The following is a 13929-nucleotide window of genomic DNA, read 5'->3' on the forward strand; positions in this document are numbered from 1 at the left end:
AATGAGAATATTGGATTGAAGAAAAACTAAATGAAAATATTGGATTGAAGAAAAACTAAATGAGAATATTGGATTGAAGAAAAACTAAATGAGAATATTGGATTGAAGAAAAACTAAATGAGAATATTGGATTGAAGAAAAACTAAATGAGAATATTGGATTGAAGAAAAACTAAATGAGAATATTGGATTGAAGAAACTAAATGAGAATATTGGATTTTTGTACCCCTGATTATGCTAATGCAGACGGGCAATGCCATGCTCTGTTCAATGAGGGCAATTTTTGCCAAGATAATGGGAGTTTTACAATTTTCAACAGTGAGAGATATATTACAACCAAAACATGTAACACACAGGGCCTTGTTTTATTGTCCCATCCCAACCACAAGATACTTTTTCCATGACAGCCCCTTTTGACCGGCATAAAAAATTACAACAAAAAATAAATTTTGTATTATGCATACCTTGATAGAAGTATAAAGTTGTGGAGGGTTGGCACCATGCCAGGCTCCATTCATATACTGGAACTCTTGTGGTGCCTTAAAATTAGCATCATATTCTGATTCTCGTTTTCTAAATAGAAAGTAATTTACTTATAGATATAATAGATAACCATAATGTTTCATGTTATGTTAAGTAGTGCTGACATAATATATCAATGAATCAAAGGTTGAAACCTTTCATTCCTTAGAAAAGTGAGGGTTTTCATATTTACGTCAATAGAATCAAATTGTTCTCACTGACATGACTCAAATTGTTTGAAACTATAAGACAGTGGACATTAACCACTCCTATCAACTACATTACCAAATATCACAGTTATAAATCATATCATAGCGTAACCCTTGTATCTCGATACGAATAATTAACAATAGCAATATTTTCAAGTAATACAATGTATTTCCAAAGGTTTACTAAAATAAAATTTCTAAACTGTGGTCCTTAAAGAATTTTAAACATTAGTAAAAGGTGTATATTGAATCTAACCTGAGTTTTCCATGAGTAGATTTGATAACTTCCCCAGCCTCTATATTTTCTTTATCAACTTGAACTTTTCTATCAATAGCTATAAAAACAACATGAAGTATACAGTCAATCATTTCAGTCACTTGTGTCAGTCATGTCAATCATAGACACTGGAATTGTATTAAGTTTTATAGGAGATACTTTCCTAAAGAATCACTGGTCTAGGCCAGATTTGTGTCCAACAAGCAAAACTTTATATGACGTTTGTTTCAACTTTTGAAACATTTAATAGTCAATCTTGATATTTGTTATAATTTCAGCTTTAAAAGTTAAGGCATTTTTTGGGGGATTTTTAGTAAATTAGCTATAGCAGATAACTGTGAATGGGAACCAATTTTTGTGAATAAATATCAACATACCTCCCATACTTTTATTTCTTTTTATCTACAAAATAAAACAATACCAGTTAATAATCACTAGATATAAACAGCAAAAAGTTCCATTACAATTAAGAAAAGGTTAAGGTTCTTGATGGGTGAGATGAAGCCAATTTAGGATCATTTCTTACCTTAGCTTTCTTAATTTCAGGTTCTTCATTAACATCTTTTCTTCCTACAGGTACTGGTTTAACTTTCCATGCTTTAAATTGAGATTTATACTCACTAGCCCTGGGTTTAGGTATTTGTTTTGGTGCCACTAGAACTGTATTACTTTTATGTACAACCTGAAATATTAAAATTTTGCTTAGTTAAGTTTCATGCTACAAACTATTTGTAGCAGGGCTGTTGATTTGGCTCGATTTTGCGGCCATGTACGGCAGTGTAGCTCAAATGTCTGAGAGTCACAAGACTCTGCAGGACATTAAGTATAATATAATACGTAGCCGATGTCCAAACACTATAGACTTATGAAATTCTTAATCAAGGTATCAAATACATATGTTAGGTTATAAAATATCAAAAACATCTTAAATCATGCGTGAACAGACTTTTAGCTTTTAAAAGGATTCTGGTTCTAAAAATGAATGGCAAAATTTTTTTTTGTTAAAACATTTGAAAGCAAGGAGGAATTTCTCTAGGTTTTGGTCTATAGTTTTCATTTATTTACCTGATCAGCAGCTATCAGTGGTGAGGATTCAACTCTGTTTTTCCAATCGAATTCTTTCTGGTATTCAGACCATTTCCTGCCTTTACGTAGGGGTGCTACACCAGCTTTATATTGTAATGAATAGTCAGCCTGTAACCATAGTAACATAGTAAGATGAAAAGGTACTTGGTATAGAATGCATCCTCATTTAAAGTCCAAAAGAAACCAAATTTTCATATAAGATTTTTACGAAAGAAACTAAACTTACAGTAAAATGAAAACAAACAGTGAGAAAAATGTAACAAACACGGAAAAGTATGAGACTTTATAGTCAAGCTAAAATGTTTATGTACATTCAGGTCTCATTCAAAACAAAAACAGTTAACTTTATCTTCAGGTATCGGAAGTGAAAGTAGTAAAGGACATTATAAGCCTAGCGTGTTAAGTTTCAATTCTATTTAATCTATGTTTTAAATGGGACTCAGATGACTGGGACATGACTGAGCTTTTACATGAAAAATACTCTCATGAAAATTGCTGTCAAACTACATTGAGAAATTGAGCAGATAAACTCAGCTTTCATACTTACAGTTGCTTCAGGAGCAGAATCTAGAATTCCTTTCTTTATATTTGCCTGAGTAAATTCATTCATTTTATTGGGAAATTTCTTATTTTCTAAAACATCTTGAATATTCTTATCCTTTAATCCAGCTTTATACCTAATTTCTTCTGGATTTTTTCTGGCGGCCATCTTGGTTTTGTGTGTTTTGGGTATGTTTTGTCTCTCCTGGTTTTGCTGGTGTGCATGATGTGTGTCATGATGGCTCGAAGATTTCTCCAGACCATTTTTATTCAGATGAGATTTTTGTTTGTGCTGGAGTTGTGGTTCTTGATTCAGCGTCTGTGTAGCGTGGGTTTCTGTAGGATATTTTGGTTCTCTAGGAGCTAATGGTGTAAGGGGGTCTGTAAATTGTCTGGTATTCACTTTTGGTGGAGATTTTGCAGGTTTCAATGTTTCTACTTGGATCTCTTTGTCTTTCTGCAATTAAAATTACATCTGAAAATGTACTCTATAATTGGCTATTGTTACGGAAGTTGATCTCCCATGTTTACAGTCTTGATTATCCAGTTACTGGTACAACAAGCTTACGATCTCCCCCGATTTACGAAGACTGGTATCCGAACGAGACCAAACACGTGCAGTAGTTGTTATGAATGCACTTGCGTGCTCAACCAATCAGCAGCCGATGACTGGCTATATAAACCAAACCACGCGTGCAGTTCGACATAACATATTTAGGAGCTGCATTGAATGTACAACTGGATTTTCTATGTAACCTGGTTGTATTTAAGTGTACATAAAGTTTAACTTATTACTTGTTGTCATTCCCAACACCAAACTTTACCCACAGCATGTATCCGATATCCGCTGCACTATCAATTAACAACAGGTGTTGTGCCTGGCAGAGTGTGCTTACTCTTTTAGACGCCTGATACCACTTTTCATAATGAAGTACTTCCTCATTAATGATTGATATACCAGTACTTCCACATGTGCAAAGTTCATTAGCTAACCAATGAAATGCCATTTTGAATTTTGGGTTTCTTCTCTAGGTACAGATCATTAGTGCTTCTAAGGTGACCTCCATTCGACTAAATTCCACGCAATGGATTAATTCATCAACATGGTTGATCGAAAAACTTTTTTCAAAATTTTTAAATAACCCACCTTTAAATGAAAATCCATAGATCTGATTGGCTCGTCAGGTTGAGGCTGAATAAAATGGCTATTAGCCTCACTTCGATTCACGTTATCCATCACAAGTCGTTTCTTGGGAACATATTTAACATTGTTAGTTGAGAATTTATCTTGACCACCAAGAACAATGTATTCTTCTGGTGGAGGACGTTGGAAAAAATCACACGACATTGAAGTTGTGGGTCCTTCTACTCTCTTCTTCTGTTGAATTGATGGCTCCATTCCTATTAAAGAAAAATGAAAATTAAGTCAGCATATTAAGTATGTAGGTAAATGAAAAAGTTTCAATTTTGCTCTCTTACAATGGTATAACTTAAAAAAAAAAAACACTTTCAGCTGTTTCTGAATTTCAATGATTTTGAATATTAATTTTAGTGTTTTTAAAGAATCATAATAAAAGTCTAAATTTACAAAATGGATAAAAGAAAACTCTAAAATATGGTACTTGAATAGTACTTAACCAGGGCAAACAGCATAAAGGTTTGGAATAGTACCGGTAACTGTCATTAAACCAATTGTATCAGGTCTAAATTGTATATATAGTTTGATATCAAGATATCATAACAATGTTAATTGTAATTCAATTTAATACAAATCCGATCTAATTAAACTAATTTATAATCAATTAAAGCTGATTATAATTAGAGATAGCTTCAGGTCTGATTAACAGGACAACACCTGTTTGCCCTGGTTTCCATGTTTGAAATGAGTACACAGAATGTTAGTAACCAATTCAAATGGTTAGTGGAAAGTATACGTATATGAATAGGCAAAAGCAAATTATTCTGGTAGCATGCCATCAAAAGAAAATTATGTTAAAGGGACAGATGGGCCATTCTTTTTTGAGCAATCATACCTTAGTCTCAGTAAGGGGATTTTTTTTAGCTAAGTCAATCAGTATTAGAATACACAGCTCCCCATCGAAATTTTAGTCTTTGATTCGTCTTTTAACATGCTCTATCATACAAGCTGATAGAAAACTTCTAGTTTGAAGTATTTTTGATGGAATTATGCGATTTTCGTACAATTCTTGTATATCTAAAGATTATTTACATATATTCAAGACCAAAACTAACTCCGAAAATGGCCCACGTCTCCCTTTAAGATATTTTGATAGACTGGAAAAAGGGTTTATTATGATAAGTCCAAAAAAAATATACTGCCCCTACTGATCTTTGATAACAAATATAATTGGCTGGCTAGAGTCAGAAAGTTTGTATATAGCCATGAAATCAACTAAGAATTAAAATTTGGAAATGATAAATTGGTGAAAAATTTATCAAGGATGATCAATTAAAATATTTTTGACTTCAGTGTGCTGAATATTTTGTCCCAAATTTGTTGACAATCAATCTTAGCATTGAATCTAGTACCTTTTTGTTGAGGAATATCAAGAGCTGTATTGTGAGTTTTTCCATTCATTTCCACAAGCATGTTGTCAAATGGTTTATATTGCTCTTTATATTCTGAAGTTCCCTGCAAAAATATTAACATGCAAATCAAATTCACACAAAATTACACACAAAATAACTTAGCCCCAAGCATATCATCTTCACAATGCCAAGCTAGAACTACATCTAATACCTTGACCGCAATAACCACCTTTTATTTCACGGCAGTTTATAAATGCAGCAATTTGATTGGATTGTATTCTAGTGAATACAGCAATCATAACCCCAGATGAAATGAGCAGTCAAATTGTACGGTATTTCTGCCAAGGGCTCCTATTGGCTATATTCACTATTGTACAATCCAATCAAATTGCTGTCAAATTCAATTTACAATCTTATATGATACAAAAAAGGTGGCTATAACAGTCAAGGTATGAGATGCAGTACATAATAGCTTGACCCTGTGAAGATGCCAGCAATTAAGCTTATTAGAAGAACCAAGCAAATCTTAATTAGAGGGAGATACTATAAATTCAAGCACAGTGCAAGGTTAAGCAGGTTATTAATCAAGGCCATTCAAGGGGTATTAAGGTTACATAAAGCACAGCAGGCAAATGACATAATATTCCAGTAAATGTCTCTATCATCAAAAAGTTACAAATCTGTTAGATCACAATAGAGATGAAAATAACAGGTACCGGTACCGATACAAGAAAAACACAAAGGAAATTGTAATCGTATTTGAATTAGATTGGGTTTCATGTTAATAGAGACATTTTCTTGAAGACTATGTCAACCAAGAGTTACCCACTGGCTAGATCAACTGTTCTGACTCCAGCTTGAGGTGCAGCTTGTTCTAATGATGGTTTAAAGTTTTTCCCACGATATGATTCAACCCACTTATAATGAGTATCATATTCAGATTTTCCCTGTAAAATTTATGAATGAATTTAATTGAGATGTCAAATTAACAGGATATCGGTAACTTTCATGATGTAGTTATCAGCTCCCTGCCAAGATATTCTTCACAAAATTTGCAGTACCGGTACCGGTAGATCTCGTGACGTCTGAAAACATTTTGTTATAGTGGACACTGGAATTCCAAGAACCACATGACAATGTCTGACTGAGTATTGAAATGGTGGCAATGAGATCATTGTACTAATGTAGTGGTTTTCCCCTTTACAACTATAGAAGTTCCTCAACAGTTGTTTCCACCTCTATTTAATCCAAGTGAAGATTGAGGATGAGGATCTATATATCAGACTACCAGAATCAAAATCTAACGAATTTCATTCTTCATCAGCTTTAATATTAAATAACTATACAGTCAAATTCTCACGTTGACACTGACAGATGTTCAAATTCGCGTCTGAACTTGTTTGCTCTCGGATTTTGAAATTTCTTGTTTGGTTTTCAAGTTTTCCCTTCTTATTCTCAAATTTCGCAAGCAAAAAACAATCAATGGATTTATTCATGTGCATTGAGACTTCGTCTCACCGAAAATAATAATATTATGGTACTTACTTTGAATCTAACAGGCATCATTTTGATCTGAATGTAATATCTTCATAAATTCAATGTTTACGTTTTGAAAGCCGGAAGTGGATTAAACCGCGTCTACACCAACGCGCATGCGTAGTGATCAATTTAATGTCGCTAAATGATTTATTACAAATGTCGGATTTTGATAGTTTCAAATAGGGGCAGCTGCAGTTTAATTTTTAATTTTCACATACACCATGAAATCTTATCATCTAGCCAACTTATGAATGGCAGCTATGGTTTTGCCAATTCTTAAAACCTGACTCTCAAACTGACGAAGCAAAAATGCAAAGAAAAAGGGGAAATACTTAAGTGATATTTGACAGTGTCATATTGAAAAACATGCAAAAAAATGGTCATGTTCCTTTTGGCTTTTAGATCAACAGACTCAAGCATTAAAAGCTGGCTTCCACCATTAATAAACAGCGTTTAGCTAACCGTCCACAATTTTTTCTACCACTATTCAGAGATGAGGTCCGGAAAGGCTGATCTGGAAAAAGATTCTAGTATGTCAGATGGGACAATAAACCAAGGCCGCGTCTGCTACAGAATGTGCACATTAAAGATCCCTTAACAGTTGCAAGTAGAAAAGAGTAGGCTCATGCCTCTGTCCTGGTAAAATGTCCCTTATTGCACACTGCATTGCCATCCTTATTTGCTCACAGAAAAGTATGTAAAACTCTGCTTCCATCATGCCACACCCTTTCCCTAAAATGCATCTAAATCATATATAGGCCTACCCCAATCCCGTACTCCCTCCCAAAAAAAAATATTTTCGTTATAAGCAATCCCCAAAAAAACATCAGTAATTATATATGTCACATTTATTATTCAATGCAAAGAAATTCAATAACACATTATCATAAAATATAAAAATAATTTCAACTCTTCAAATCTTACAGAAAATAACTCAAATAAAATGACAGTGTTTAAAAAAACTACAGATAGCAGTACAGTTTGACCAAGATATTCAGGCACATCAAAACCATGGGAGATATCTGTTTTGAACAATCATATAATTTATGAAACAAACCCTAGACCAATTGAGTGCTACCCCTTGCACTATAGCCAAGCAAAGTTATTAGTGCTCATCTGAGTCTGAAACATAAAACTGAGCAGTCCGCTTTATTTTTAGATAAGATAAATAGTAATAATACTAATAAATAGTAATAATACTAATAAATAGCAATAACACTAATAAATAGTAATAATACTAATAAATAGTAATAATACTAATAAATAGTAATAATACTAATAAATAGCAATAATACTAATAAATAGTAATAATACTAATAAATAGTAATAATACTAATAAATAGCAATAAAACTAATAAATAGTAATAATACTAATAAATAGCAATAACACTAATAAATAGCAATCATACATTAAGTACAAAATACCTAAAAATAATGTGGATTGCTAGTGTTTATGTTTTTAATCATATCACAAATATAGGTTTTGACATTGTCTTATCTCGAGGAAATATGTCAAATAGGGGAGTGGTTTTGACACAAATGTTTGGAATTGGATTGGATGAGCAAAAATGTCTGTTCATGAAAGTTGTTTTGAAGCCTGTCCAGAAACACATATATATCTCAAACCATATACACATCCAGTGAATGATAATTTCAAGATTGACGTGTCCATCATAAATTCTCAAAATAAAGCAACTTAATTCAAAACATTCATGACCAAAGCATATATCTAAATTAACCATGAAACCAAAACTGTCCTTTCTAAACCAAGTCCGAAATTTGAAATAAAAATATTTTCATGAGATTTTGGAGACGTCACATATGCAATGCTTCTCCTTCAGGACAAATTTAAAACTTCTGTAAAAAATCGTTAAACTGTACAGCATAATTAAAAGAGCACATACACACACGAAAATATATTCATTATAATTTAGTCTTCACAATTTCTAAGAAAATTAGGTACTCCTATCTGGTCTGGAAATGTTTCCCTTATGAGATGGTTTTTATTTTGGGTATATGTATCATCTCTACCTACTAGCAACATTTCAACTGTTAACTGTTTTCTGACAGTCATTTATTTTGACAGTAATTGACTAGCTAGGAATTTGTCCACTTAAAGGAATTGTAAAGAGGTTTCCAATTTTCAATCAGGCGTCTGTGAATAATGCAAAATTTCCATTTCCATTTGATGACATCACTAATCGCGAAGGCCTTATGTAATAAAGCATATTTAGCGATGAGTTAATTAGTTTTAGTGGAATTGCAGGAACCACAGACATCTGATTGAAAATTGGAATGCTGAAAATTGATCCCCGATACACATAAAATTTAAAAACCTCTTTATAATCCCTGTAAACATATTTAGTAATTAAAAAATTTGACACTTTTATCTGGTATGAGATGGATATTTTGATAGTTGACTAGAGTAGGCTGAAAAAAAGCTCTTATCATTTTGATCTAATTACATTTCATTAATAATTGTTTAACCATACAAGTACTTAAAACCTAATCAAATGAAAATATCTTTCACACACCAATTTAAAACTTATTAAAATACTGATAAATTAATTTTCAAATAGATGAGCAACATTTTCAGTAAATAAACCACTCTTCTCTAGTTACATTAGATATATCAGAAATAACATATTATATTTGTTAAGTCCAACCTTTTTGGTAATGCTTCATGAGTTATTGCCGTTGTCATAACATCTAACTTAAAGGGACAATTTTGCCATATTTGGGGGTTGATTTTTGAGTCTTAAACATATTTTAATAGTCTTCATTAGTACTAGAAATGTGTGAAAGTCGCATAATTCCTTCAAAAATACCTCAAACTTGAAATTTCATTTTCTTTTTCTATATAAGTTTTTTCTATATATGGCACAGTCTCAAGAAATGATGAGTCGTCTTTGTAACTTTCAAACGCGGATAATTTTAGACACACACAGATCTGAAGACTCAAATTTTGAGGATGAGCTGTTGAAAACTATTACTGATTAGCTTAAAAAATTCCCGTTTCTGAGAGAAAGTTACCTTGGTCAAACAGATGGCCAACCTTTCCCTTTAATAACAATTTACAACTATCATCCCTTGAAATGTAATTTGTAACAGTTGACAGAATATCTAGAAGTAATTTAAAATGAACAATACAGGTTAGTTATATGAACATGAGCAGTCAAGCATGTTGGTGAAATATGTTATAAGAAATTACTTCATTAATTGTAGCAATAGCCTAACATTCCTTGTGAAGAAAATAACAAAATGCTATTTAACAAGGATACAACTTAAAGGGATTGTAAATATGTTTTCATGTGTATCAACGACAGTGATAACATCAATTTGCACCGTTCCAATTTTCAATCAGACGTCAGTGGTTCCTGCAATTCCACTTAAGTATTTTTGAAGGAATTATGCGATTTTCATATATTTTTGGTACTTCTGAAGACTATGTACATAAATTCACAAATTTACACACCTTGAAACAATCTCCAAACTTTCAACCCATTCTCCAGATTTTTCAAGGCAAATCCCCAGATTGTTTTCCTGACCTGCACGCATGTATGCACATATATTCAAGCCCCAAATCAAGCCCCCCAAATTGGCGAACCCATCCCTTTAAAACATTTTATACCTTTGTATTGCCACATGTCAACTCTCAACAAATTTTTATAATGTATTTTTAGCTATATAATGCCAATGCCAAATGACTATTCTCAACTATAATAACCTCATTTTTTTTTAAATATATTTTTTAGCTATATAGCCCAAATGACAATTCTCAACAATATCTAACAAAATAAAAAAGATAAACAAAAAGAAATTCCAGAATTATATATGTTATCTTGTGTCAAAATATTTATTTTCAACAGAAAAAACAACATGTTTAAAATATATTTCTAGCTATAACAGACAAGTTTAAAATCAAAGTATGTACAATTTGATAAATTCAAGAAATAACAAGCAAAAAGACTTAAGTCGCTAATACACGAGGTACAGTGTCCAGGACTATAATCCATACAGAAGAAAATAGAAGAATTGAATAAGAGATTCGCTTCAAAGTACTGATAATCCCACACTGTATCTCGCATCTTTCGCGGTCGTACACTTAAATAAATTTTCATCAATTTCATTTAAGGGTGGGTTCCCTTATTTTCATTTATGAAAATGAAAATGCTAAAACTTAAAATGAAGAGAAACTAGAAGTGTTCAACTAATGACTTAGAAAAATACCAGTTTATGTCCATAGTTAATTCATAATTAGCTAAATTAGAAGAGAATTACCAGTAGAATTCCAATGAGTGACCGATCAAGAAAGGTTAAAAATTCTCTTTCGTTTATCCAGACTGTACACATATGGACATTTATATTTGGTTAAAACTTCTAATTATATGCAATAAGAAGATAATGATATGATTAAGAATACACAATAATTCATTAAAACACCAATTAATCAAATAATTAGCCTAATTTGGCACTAAAAAATAAGGAAACCCATCTTTAAGTAATTAATTATTATTAGTTAGAGAAATAAAGGCATCTCGATTTTTCTTTTGTTATATTATCTTTGTATAAATGAAATAACACACAAAAACATCTAAAAACCAAAAAAATTTAGATTCAATAAACACTGGCCTAAATTGCAAAAAGAGGGGAGGGGGTGGGGTCAATTCGCTTTATCGGTAACAAGTGTACAGGTATATATGACAATTTTCATTTTCTGTTGCAAAATTTCTAAACTTAGACTCATAATAAATGTACAACCAAACTGACAAAAGATATGCATTATGTAAAATGAAATCGGCGGTCATGTTGAAATTAATGTCAAACAGTAGCAAATCAAAAATAACACTTGAACTTTGAACCCAACACACTAAAAAAATTTATTTCAAGCTAGGACATGAATGTACAAAATGTTGTGAAACTAAAACTAAATTATATAAGGTCATGAGAAAAATGGGGTAGATGAAAAGTTCATGATCTCAATATGGTCAAACATGGTATACAACGGTTATAATTCTCACACTTTTATTTTCATTAGGGACATTAAGAGTGACATACAAAAGTTCAGAACCAAATTTCTGTCTGGTTAAAATACACTGATGCTTTGATTGAATTTGATTTAAAGATGTGGTTCAATCAAGCAATCAAAATGATGAAATTTAAAGCTGGCAAGAATTTTGAATTATGGGTGTTATTTTTTTTATCTTTCACCACACCTGGCATTACTTTAGTGGTGTACTATTTTTATTGCTGCCAGCTTATAGAAATACCAGACATCACCTTACTGTACTTTAAATTAATGTGGTCTACTATTAACTTTTGCCAGACATGGAAATAGTGGTCTAGCAAGGTTATAGGTTCATTCTTAAAGTGTTATTAGAATGATACCACATTCTATGTCAGCTTAAAGTCTTAGTCTATCAAATGAGAGTGTTCAGATAAATGGTTTTCTTCTGATTTACTGAATAGTACAACAAATTTCACAATCATTTGGCATTTTGAATGACTGTTTTAGTGAAATTGCAGGAAACACTGACGTCTGATTGAAAATTGGAATGGTGCAAATTGATGCTTTTAGTGTCCCTGATATATATAAAAAATATCGAAAACCTCTTTTCAATCCCTTTAATATGATGTTAGTAACATCATGTTACTATTCATAAAAGAGTGACCATTAGAAAACTGTCTCAATGATGACTTTGTTAGATCTAGTCATTGACTTAATATTGGAAGTCAATCTAACTTGAAAGTCTCCAATAAAGTAAGAATTGGAGAGGTATAGATTACATAAGGATGTATTATTTAGTAACAATATACAATATAATCTTAAGTGAACAATCAAAGGTTCACTTATCATTTTCTTATCATATAATCTTACAGGACACTCAAGATTAGGGGCTGAAATTGGGTCATTGTCTTTTATATAGGTCACGAAATGTCAGATAAATGAAATGGAAATACAATAATAAATTTGTATTGTGGTAAATGGCCCAAATTCCAAAAGACAACAATTTGTAGCTCTCTGACATGTGTCATGAAATTGATCATTTCATTCCAATTATATGCTTGTCAAGACCATCTTCATATTAAATTACCAAATCATATCAAAATAGCCATCTTGGTGGTTATTCAAGATGTTATAGATTACCCTTATCTAGTTAATTGTGACTGAAAAAAGGTTTTTCTGCCTAATAGTTTTTGATAGTAAATTTAGAATTTGGAGTTATTGAAAACACAGATATTCAATGCAATATTAGATCCAGTGGTGGAGCCAAAGGAGGGGCAGAGGGGGACAATCAAACCCACTTCGCAGCCCCAAAGGCAGGTTCTCAGTGTCCCTAATGCACATACAAGTGTAGAAAACATTTTTACAAACCCTTTCTGATTGGTAGGTTACATCTCTTCTAAGAGTCTTATTCATCAAGGCTGAATATCATTTGAAGGCAGCAAACAACCCTTAAGTTTAATAATGAGCTATTCCTATCACACATCATACAATTTTATATTGATTGATAATGCACATGTGGAAGAGTTCAAAAGAAAGTTGAGGGGTGTCAAATAGATGATTGTTAGACTTAATATCAAAATACACTTCCGATTACTTCTATGATTAGTATTAATAAAAACAAACAAAAATACTTAAATTGTCAAAATAAACACATGAAATCAAAAATATTATTAAAATCAAAAACAAAAAATAAACACAAAAAAATAATTATGCAAAAGCAAAGCGCAAAAAAAGAATGAACACTGGCACCAAAATAATATCAGGCAAGTCCAACTAGGGTATTTGCTTGAAGGCAATATTGATTGACTAAAACTTCTGGCTATGAAAGCTTGTCTCTAAATTATATTTTATTTCATAATGTTCTGAATATTAGAATACGAAAACCTGATACAGAAATCATTTTGCCAAAATTCTAGAAGCTTAACTTAATACCTTTAACAAAACAAAAATATTGACAATTGTTTGGAAATGGAGCTAATCACCTCAAAAAGATATTAAACAATATAACAATTTCTGAATGTAATTCATTGTAAATTCATATAAAGATTACATAAGGAAAAACGTACATAAAATAACAGTAACTAACTGACCATAATCATAAATAGAAGAAATTGAGGTATTGACTCCAGAACACATTTTAATGCATTAAGGTATGAAGGGCTCTTGATTTGGCTCTTAGTGAATTTTCCAGAGTGACCA

At 31.8% G+C, this 13929-nt stretch overlaps 1 protein-coding gene across 1 annotated transcript in view; it reads right to left on the reverse strand.

Moving 5' to 3' along the window:
- Positions 1-6800, reverse strand: part of LOTGIDRAFT_238605 (hypothetical protein) — a 13734-nt gene extending 6934 nt beyond the window's left edge. The window contains exons 1-10 of the mRNA XM_009050755.1: positions 6729-6800; positions 6035-6130; positions 5184-5286; positions 3781-4034; positions 2641-3090; positions 2073-2201; positions 1534-1689; positions 1385-1409; positions 987-1065; positions 464-572 (exon numbers count right to left, since the gene is read on the reverse strand). Of these exons, the coding sequence (XP_009049003.1) occupies positions 464-572; positions 987-1065; positions 1385-1409; positions 1534-1689; positions 2073-2201; positions 2641-3090; positions 3781-4034; positions 5184-5286; positions 6035-6130; positions 6729-6749 (1422 nt within the window). The 5' untranslated portion in view covers positions 6750-6800. The remainder of the gene's footprint in view (positions 1-463; positions 573-986; positions 1066-1384; positions 1410-1533; positions 1690-2072; positions 2202-2640; positions 3091-3780; positions 4035-5183; positions 5287-6034; positions 6131-6728) is intronic.
- Between the last annotated feature and the right edge of the window lie 7129 nt (positions 6801-13929).

This window comes from Lottia gigantea (assembly GCF_000327385.1).
Source record: "Lottia gigantea unplaced genomic scaffold LOTGIsca_154, whole genome shotgun sequence".
NCBI classification, from domain to species: domain Eukaryota; kingdom Metazoa; phylum Mollusca; class Gastropoda; family Lottiidae; genus Lottia; species Lottia gigantea.